At 36.3% G+C, this 10,385-nt stretch overlaps 1 protein-coding gene across 1 annotated transcript; it reads right to left on the bottom strand.

The window, feature by feature from the left end:
- Window positions 1-1,858: 1,858 nt before the first annotated feature.
- GNPDA2 (glucosamine-6-phosphate deaminase 2) lies at window positions 1,859-9,622 on the bottom strand. Its single transcript, XM_069856115.1, has 6 exons — window positions 8,622-9,622; window positions 8,215-8,312; window positions 7,043-7,225; window positions 6,526-6,710; window positions 6,256-6,430; window positions 1,859-2,899 (listed from the first exon to the last, which is right to left on the bottom strand). Exons 1-6 carry the CDS (start codon window positions 8,825-8,827, stop codon window positions 2,841-2,843), a joined length of 906 nt encoding a protein of 301 aa, XP_069712216.1. The 5' UTR covers window positions 8,828-9,622; the 3' UTR covers window positions 1,859-2,840.
- Window positions 9,623-10,385: the final 763 nt, after the last annotated feature.

The following is a 10,385-nucleotide window of genomic DNA, read 5'->3' as shown; positions in this document are numbered from 1 at the left end:
AAATAGCATTTAAGAAAGTACAGATATCTTTAAGAAAGTATGGAAACATTTCCTTTGCTCTTAGCACATATTACTTTACTAAAGCAGGATTTAAAAAAAACCCTAAACAAATCTGTCCATCTGTTTCCCCCATTTAGATAGACATAAAAGAGTGAAAGTACTGGCTTTGTCCCAAGGAATAAAGCAGAAGCTAAAGGTAAGCTAGAGATTATCCAAGTAATCAATCCTTCATAATATATTACCTAATTAACTGAAAATTACATGCATGGATAAAGCTGCCTTGGGACTGTGACTAGAACAACTTCAGTCTTTTAGCCTTACTCTAGTCATCTGAAGCAGGAAAAAATACAAATCTGTAGTCTAATTCTAAGAAGACTTGTGATGTCAATTTTAAATGAATGGGTTACTGTTCTAACAGTAACAGTACTGAAGTATTAGTTTTGGACACAAGATGACCTGATTCTATTGACACACATTCCGCTGTGCCTTTGAAATATATTTTAAAGTCTTACTGAGAAAAAGGAATGTAACATGCTGCTAAAGTAGATGTGCCAGACTAAGTAAGAATTCACTCATTTACACAAGAACAAAACTTAAGTTCCAAGTTGAATGAGTCTTAAGTAATGCATTTATAGGACCTAGTGTAGAATTCAAAACTTATAAAAGTTTAACAGCAGACAGTAATTGGAGAACAACTGAAGCCTCTTCCTGACAAGAGGCAGATATGGTATTAGTGCCACTCAAACAAGTATTGTTACTACTTAAATACTACTTTAAATACTACCAGTATTTAAACTGGCCTGTTTCCTGTAAATTCCAGTTTTTGGTGTAGGAGAGATACTAATTCTGTGGTCTCGCATGTCTTGAGAGAACACAAAAAAGAGCTTTAGTTGTTTGGCAAGAGAGGCAGAAGACTGAAATGTGCTCTGGAATAAACATGAAAACTAAAAAGGAAGAAAGCTTTTAGAATTAGAGGTAGATGAAAGCTATGGACTTCCTACATTCTGTTCCCACTTTTGCCCCAAGTTGGATCATCGTTATTAACATAAAAACATGCTTAAATTAATCTAATAATAACATAAATTCCAGATTTTATTCTGACACTTTTTGTAATACAAATGTTTGTCTTGTGAAGTAAAGTCTTTACTTGGCTGTAAAGACTAAGAAGGGCAAGCCTTACAATGCATTTTGTGGGTCATGTGCCAGACACAACAGCATTCTCCTGAAGCACAATGAACTTCCCCCCCTCCAAAGTTGCATTAAACTTCAGAAATGCAAGTGCAATACTCTTAAACATGAAAGCCTGTTTTAAATCTCTGTTGAATCTTCACTTAAGAACTGAAACACTAGGCCCGATTTCCTACCCTGCTTTAGGCAGACTCTTCCATCCTTTAATAATTTCAGAGACAAAACAGCCCAGGTTGGAAGTGACCTTGAAAGACCTTCTGTTCCAACTCTCTATGGGAAGTATGTATCTAGATGAGATTGTCTTACATCCTGTCCAATTGCATCTTGAAAACCTCCAGCAGTGGAGACTCCATCACATCCCTGGGGAAGCTGTTCCAGCAAAAGATTGTTGCTATAAAAAAAACTTAAGTTGTGATGAAACCTTTCCCAGTTCAACCTCTTACCCCTCACTTTCTCCACGCAGGGCTCTGTTTCACAGACAGCCTTCTGTCCTCTTAATAGTCACCCTTTAAATACTGGAATAGTATGATGAGATTCCCCGTGAGCTTTCTCTTCTGCAGGGAAAAGACACCCAGTACCTCATACAACAGGTTTTCCCAGCTCTTTGGCCCCTCTCCAGTCTGTGTCTTTTTTTAAATTGTAGGAACCTAAGTTATTTATTCATGTCAGTGTATAATGGAAACAAAGCAATTTTGAAGTTATTGATTTATATTTAAGTTTTACTTACATATTCAAAGTAGGAAACATTCCTTGCAACAGCTCAATATTTATAATGATACAATGAGAGGTAACTATTGCAAAGTGATTAACAGTTGATTTTAAATCTTCATGTAGTAAACTTACAGACATACCTCTTTTTCAGGCATTTAATAGTAACAGCAATGGTACAATTAAACAGGTACCTCCGGAAAGGAATATGTATAAAGCTCATTACCAAAAATATAAAAATCCTAAAGTAATTTGAAATACATGAGAGGAAAAAAGTGCTATGGCAGAAGTTTAATGTTTTTATCTGTGGAATAAGTTATAACTTTCAAGAATTTGGTGCATTTTTAGGCACTGTTTTTGTATTTTTATTTGCCTGAATTGTACAGCAGGACTTGAGATGCCCAAAACCCATTCAAGATAAATTTAAGGCAAAGAAGTATAAAAGCTCAGTGTACATCAGATATATGTAAACAGAACATTTCATAGTAGAAATTGTACAACTACCACAAGTCCAACTATTGACAAAGGCCAAAATCATTCTGCCTGGAGACACAAATGAAAAATGCAGTAACACTAATCAAGCCAAAAATTACAAATTTATGTAAATAAAATACCTTCCCTAACACAAGGCAGATATTCTGGCACAGCAATGTAATGTAAGTGCTCTGCTTTCCCCCCCCCAACATAACGTGCAGTCTCACAAAAGTTTGTTCTGTTTCATTTAGTTATTCACCAGCCAACAACAGAGCTCCAACTGTTAAAGCAAAATGCACAACACAGCAAACAGATGGAATGTGAATATACAGAGATTGGACCTTTTAAAAAATACAGTACCTAGGATTCCCCATTTTAAACAGTTTTCAGCATATTGCATAGCAGTGAACTCATCTGCTACCTAAAACTGTTGCTGTTGACCCACATGGAGTTCCTCTTCAAGTCTTCTTTCAGTTTTCTTTCATACTGTACAATGGGTCCACAAGCTTATTGTGCACATGCATTAAACCTTGGGGGGAAAGCAACAACGCCAGCTTTACATTAGTTATACTTTTTCAACATGTCTTTCTATCCATATTTTAATTTGGAGTTTCCTTCAAAGTATGGATTTAACGCAGTTCACCGAAGAGAATAACAATGGCTACTTAGTTTAAAATCAGAAGCTAGAGACAGCATTCCTGTACCACTTGAATACTATTGACATCTTCAGTATAATGTAAGCATGGATAATAGAACTCTCTGGCAGCAGACCTGTCAAAAAGCAGATCTGGAATACTTCCAAATTAACTGAATACGTAAGATCCACACATCTTTCCTTTATACTAAAACCTACACAACAGCAACATAAAATTCCCTCGCCAGAATTTGTCATAAAAGTCAGATGTACACATACTGATACTTTTACAGCTTGAATTGCAATGTTCTAACATTGCAGTATTACCATCTTTGTAATTAATACTGTACTTTTGGTCCCAGACAGGCAAAACCAAGCTAAATATATCTAGAGTGTTAGTGTAGACTCAGAACTTCAGTAGTTTTCATTTCCTGTCCTAGCTGGGCTTTTTTCAGTCATATACAACTCATCCATAGCTGTGATTAGGGCAGAATTTTCCTATTCAGATACTTTAATTTTGGAGACTGTTGAAAAGAGCAGTAAAAATGAAAGGTGCTGCTTTCTTTATTTTTATAACTTAGTAAAAATGTTACCTACATCTACATATGTATTGGCATTCAGTCACTGGTACATTTTTAACCTCATTACACCTTGAGGACTAATAACAGTAACTGATCAGTGTTCACAATCTGCAAAGTAAAAGTCCATTTCAGTACCAAACTGTAGATTAACTTCTAAAATTATGAATTTAATATGCAACATTAGAAGTGGAGAAATTTTCTTTAAAACCATTAAAAAAAGTTCAACAGTAGCGCACATTTTAGTGATTATCTATGACAAAGAATACTCATATCTTTGCTATATGATGCATCTGATGGCAAAGTGTCACTGCAGGCACATGAAATTTAAATATATGATCTGAAGTCATTACTGTAGGTGACCACAACAAAACATATTCTATGCAGCATATATTTCTAATCAGTTTGTGATAATTTCATAAAGATGTAGGCATTATTTCCTTCTCCACTGAGTGACACATTCAGCCACACTGAACAGCCAGCAAGCCTGTAACTGACTCAAGAAACCAGCTCATTTTGTCCCTAGAAGTAATTACTTAGCTTCAGATATTTGTGCAAAAAAATTCCAGCCTCAGAAGGGAACATATTTAAAGAAACAGTTTCTTAGCTTTCCCAAAGGAGAAGTATTGGTTACATGGGAAAAATAAAATCAGTAACATTTTTCAGAAATTTAACAGTGAGAAAATATTAAGTGTACATTTGATCCAAAAGTCATTTCTACTGAAAGAGTAACAGCTGCACACTACTCAAAGCAGAACCATGTTTTGAACTTTAAAGCACTCCACTTCCTACACGTGTTTCTTTTCTTCTAAAAAAGGGAAATGAAAAGGAGATAATTACCCACTTCCTAGAGGCATGAAAAATGCTTACAAAGTATTGCCTCTGCCATATTTAATGAAATATATTTAAATCCTGTGAAATTGTTTCAGGGAAAAGTTAGAAACAAAAGCTTTTTTTAAAGATACATGTACAGTCCTTACTTTCTAGATGTCAAAACAATTCTTTTGAATGTACAGATTTCTGCACACAGTTTTAAGAAGAGCATGTACAAGTATAGAAAACATATCCTAGATTAACTTATCTGCAGACTAATTAGTATCCTCATGATTAATTTTCTGTTTCATTCTGCAAGAAGTTACCTTTCCCTTTTCCAATGAGAACATTTAAGTACACTTGGTAATTTTAGCCTCTTCTAGTTTTTCAGAAAGTTAGAAAGAAAAGTAGAGTAAGATTATTCCAGGTACCAGCAAGTGTGGTACCTGATTATGAAAAGGAACTGAAGCTCCATATAGTACTTTGAGATTTTTTAAATGCTGAAAAATCACAGTAAATCACTGTCATAATTAGCAATCATTAAGAATTATCTAGCTTCCTAAGAAATCTAATACTGAAGATCAAGAGTCAGAAATAATTGCAAATTTGACCCACATTTATTTCTCCTCCATCTTAAAGTGGAAAATCTCACTGATTTAAGAATAGGTAAAACTAAGCAAGTGTATAGTAAAAGTATCTTATTAAGAATTATATTGCTCTGTATAATAAGGTAATTTAATACAGTGTGAGACAATAGCACACAATCATATACTGTAGCCCTTTTTTTTTAAAGCAAATTTAGTGTCATTATACCTATTAATTTTACATTAATTTTACATTTTTCCCAAGCAAAGCTTTTGTTTATATGAAATACAGGATAATGTTTAAAATTTATCCAAGCAGTTAAAGAAGTTTGGTTTTGAAAACAACAATAAGTACTATCTAGCAGTGTGATACAGGTAAGGACATATCAAAGAAAACTTTTTTCAGTACACTGAAAAAATCCAAAACTACCAAGTTGACCACAACTGATATCAGGATAAAAAACACAGTAATGCCAGAATTGCAATCCAATAAATATATGGACACTGGTGATATAACGCTCCAAAAACTAATTTCATAAGTTACAATCTTGATCTCGGATGCCTCAACTACTACAAGTATCTATGCTAGCAAGAAAAATGAGTGATTTACACACTCACATTTTCTGTGCCAATATAGTTAGGAGAAAATTAATTTTCTCTGCTTTTACAGTCTCAGTAAAACAAAATTCACATCTAGGATCTTTCAATGACTACCAAAATCCCCAACTTTAAGCTTGCCCCAATATACCTGCAACAAATATGAAAAGCACAGTAAAAGGCTGCAATGTATTAGAAGCTGGTATAGATTGTTATGCTAATTGCACTGCATGAAAAATGCCCTCAGTTGGCTTCAGAATCTGTATCACACATTTCAAGTTCAGTACTAGACAGCAGATTACAGCACATAGCAAAAGCAGCAAGAAAATATATCAGGATGAACAAATGTATCAACTTTTCTTTAAGTGATACTTTCCAGTATATTTAAGACCAGTATTCCGGAATACCAGAATACTGCTGCTGTTTTACATACAATTCCTAAACTACCATTTCAAATTGGAGGCAAAAATAAATTTTCCCTAAGTAGATTTGTTAGGAATGTAAAGAACCCATGTTATGCCTCCCAGCACTATTCCATTCACAAGAAATAAGTTAGCATTTAGTATTCTGAGTATCTAACATCACACACTAGCTACTGTAAAATGTTGGAGGGCTCAGACTTTATATAATTAGAAATTTGCAGGTTTAAAATATGTGTAACTTCGGATTCAGTGCTCACCTTTAAAGTACTTGACAGTTTTAACTCTTAGTTCTAACGTAGCATCTTCATCACACACAAAGATAGTGCGAGGGTGTTGCTGGAAAGCAGAAACTGTCCACATATGATTGACTCCTTCTTCAATTGCTTTATACAATGCAAAAGCCTTATGTGCACCTGTTATAAGAATCATCACCTGCAAAACAAAGGTCTCTTTACTTTTGATCCCAGTATCAACACTAACTAGTCTTTAAAACAGACACATGCAACTAGAACTAAATGAGTTCTTACTTCTCTAGCATCCATCACTGTACCCACACCAACTGTTAGCGCCATAGTTGGTACTTTAGATAAGTCTCCATCAAAGTATTTAGCATTTGCCAAAATGGTGTCCATTGCTAAAGTCTTTAATCTTGTTCTTGAAGACAAACTTGATCCGGGTTCATTGAATGCAATGTGGCCATCTGGACCAATGCCTTTTCAAAGTTAAAAAAAGTAAATCATTCCAAACCTGAGAGTCAACAAATATCCTCAAACATTGTAAATGAATAAAAAAGTTTCAGGACTCATTCTTTCCTTCTGGTTCCCCATTTTCAATAACAAGCATTCAAAACTCACTTAAAATTAAATTATTAGAAACTTGGACACCAACCGTGCTGCTCTGGTGTTCATTCTGATTCTTGGTTAGTCACAGAACTTTGTTATATCATAACTGAGAAAAATGGGTTTAGCCAAGTTGTGAAAATAGCAATTAAAGAGTCAGAGTATTTGCCGGAAACATAGCTAACCACAGAGTACGTCTTCATACCTCCAACAAACAGATCAATCCCCCCTGCTTCTTCAATTTTCTTTTCAAATGCATCACATTCCGCCTGTAAGTCTGGAGCATTCCCATCAAGGATGTGAGCATTATTCGGGTCTATGTCAATATGTTTAAAGAAGTTGTTCCACATATAGGAATGATAGCTCTCTGGATGACTTCTGGGAAGCCCTGAAACCATTTAGAGTGAAATTAACATATTAGAAGATATAACAGCCTTAACTCGAGTCTTAACTCTGGTGAGGCCCCTCACTACAAGAGACATTGATGTCCTGGAGTGTGTCCAGAGAAGGGCAACAAAGCTGGTGAAGGGGATGGAGAACAAGTCTTATGAGGAGCGGCTGAAGGAATTGGGGTTGTTTAGCCTAGAGAAAAGAAGGCTGAGGGGAGACCTTTTAATTGTCTACAACTACCTGAAACAAAGTTGTAGAGAGATGGGTGTTGGTCTCTTCATCCAAGTGTTAGGTGATAACAAAAGAGGGAATGGCCTCAAGCTGTGCCGGGGAGGTTCAAATTGGACATTGGGAAAAATTTCACTGAAAGAGTTATCAAGCAGTGGAACAGGCTGCCCAGGGAGGCGATTGAGTCATCACCCCTGGAGGTATTTAAAAGATGGGCTGATGAAGTGCTTTAGGGATGTGATTTAGTAGTGGACAGGTATGGTTGAACTTGATGATGTCAAAGGTCTTTTCCAACCTAGGGATTCTATAATCCGATAAGTAACCGATGTAGGACATGCAAGACTGGTCCCAAGTCAGATAAAGCAGTATTTGAGATCATATTGAGAGGAAAGATTTCCTGTTGGCATGCACATGGTAATCAGTACACATCCCCTTCACATATATCTTATCACAAAGAGTATAAAGTCTTCAGAAGAAATGCAGCCACAACACTATATGACAAGAAACTTTCAACAGAAGTACTGTAAAGTAATTCACAAGAACTGAATTTAGCCCAGAATCCACCTGGACTAGTTTATTATTTGAATTTTTGTGGACAAAGGAAGAGAAAGAAATGTTCAAGATGATTCCATGTACATAAGTCTAACTTAGAAGTACAAACATACTAGACTGACCTTGTGCTTTGTCAAAATATCTAAGTTTTAATAACAGAAAACCAACATCAGTATAGTGTGTTCTCAAATAATTAGCACATCTTACCTACATATTCATCCATGTTGAAAGTCTTCACATATTTGAAAGAGAGATCTCCATTCTTGTGATACTCTATCAGCTTTTTGTAGCATCCCAGAGGTGTACTCCCTGTTAAATAAATTTTTTCTATTGTTCTATATGTCCGCACAATATTTTCAGTGTACATAAATATTTTCATAGTCAAATTTCGCTACAATGCTTTTCAACCTAAAAGAAATCTGTTATTTCTCATTTAGTATTTCTCAGCTTCTCAAACTCCAGCACAACTTTTTACACAAATTGAATCCATATTTAAAAATGGATTATTGGAGTACTACCAAAAGCATATTTGTGTTCTTTTAAATACTGTATCTGCTTGCAATGATACAAACATACATCTAGGTGTAGTCATTTACATAGACTTTGAGTGAAACTTGCCTGTTGGTAGACCGAGTGTAAAATATCTTCCTTGACTTGGCTTGAATTGGATAATACGATTACAGATATACTTTGCTGCCCATTCACTAGCCTGATTGTAATCTTCAAGAATTACCAGCCTCATTATGGCAGTGAGGAACTTGCAGGATAAAATAAAACTTAAACCTGGAGAAAACGTCAAAGTTTTAAAAATAAGTACCATACGAATAGTTGTAAACCATCAGATTACAGAAAAGAAAGAAATGACCTTTTATACTGATGACTTATAGTGCTAAAAAAAAGATATTCTATTTCCATAAGCATATTGCACTCCTGCGGTCCTAGTTCAAGCTGTATTGTTGGACAATCAAAAGAAAAGCTACAGAATTGACCCATTTGGTTACAGTAAAAATATTTATTAAAATTCAGAATAATTTAAAGTGAATTGTAGGAATAAGTTAAAACATCACAAGAACAAGTTATTTTGAACTTCAGTCTTTGAATTAGTTGTTGCTGTTAAAAAAAGGAAATACTCTGCTTGACATAAAAGCAAACAAGTAAGTAGACTAACATTTAGATTAACTGCTGTTTCTTATGACCAGCAAAGAGAGAAGGCCCAGAATAAACCCATGTTTTTAAATTCAAAATACATAATCAGACAAAAAGAATTAAAACTCCTTTTACTCCCATTCTAGCTCCATAACAATGCTTCAATAAGCCTATTATCTGCAAAAAAACAGTTACATTAGAGATAGATGAAATCTTTACAATTCACAGGAGAAAATACCTATGAGGTCATATTTTTTTTTTTTTTAGCATAACTTTAAACAGAAATCAGCTATTCTTTATAGACTCTGATTTGAGTACAATTATATCAAGATGAATATCTAGAAAACAAGCTTGGCTGTTAAAAGTACACAAGCACCTCTTGTATTTAAGTGAAACTCCTTTTACCAGGAGTTTCTGCTCAGTAGAGTCTGATAATTATCAGAAAGACTAGGTCCCTTCAGCTAGTTTGTAACGTATTAGTCTTCTTCTCCCAGGTCTGACAGTGCTTGGCATTAGCCAGAAAACAACACGGCTGTCAGAAGCCTAAGCCAGCTTAATGCCAAACCACCACCACTCTTTGCCAATGCAAAATAAGGCTCGTCTTAGAAGAAATACAAACTACGCCACAGAAGTGCTTAACAGGGTAACTAACATCTGTTCATCCCATTCCGTGAGGAAGGAAACACTGGCTGCTGCTGGCTTGTCCTGGACAGGAGAACCGTGACAAATGAATCACAGAACAGTTAGGGTAGGAAGGAACCTTAAAGACTACCTAGTTGCAACCCCCCTGCCATGGGCAAGGACATCCCACTAGATCAGGGTGCAACTCACCTGAAACTCACCTTTGCAGACCAAACACTATTCCACAGGTACGATAAAGTCAACCCTCACACTTCCTCGAGCAGGACAGAAAACCAGGCCACCAGGAGGAGTTCTGGCGGCTTTGGAGCGGCCTAATAAAGCTTTCAGGATTTTACCCAGAGAACACGGTGACGTTCTCGAAGACAGAGAGGAGCGATCCGCCAACCGGCACCGGAACGACCGTGGGCTTTCGGCTGGGGGTAATTTGTAGGGGGTTAGCGAGTCGGCACTGTTCGAGGAGGAGCCCCACGCTGCCCCCAAACCCCCCGGCCTGCGGCCAACCCAGCCTCTCCCCGACAACGCGCGCGACGCCGCCCAGCCCCGCTCACCCCCCCAGGAGAGCCTGAAGCGGCCACAGACAGAGCCAGGGG

Source organism: Phaenicophaeus curvirostris, chromosome 4 (assembly GCF_032191515.1).
Source record: "Phaenicophaeus curvirostris isolate KB17595 chromosome 4, BPBGC_Pcur_1.0, whole genome shotgun sequence".
NCBI classification, from domain to species: Eukaryota; Metazoa; Chordata; class Aves; order Cuculiformes; family Cuculidae; genus Phaenicophaeus; species Phaenicophaeus curvirostris.
The sequence above is the reverse complement of the archived record's forward strand: the minus strand, read 5'-3'. Positions and strand labels throughout refer to the sequence as shown.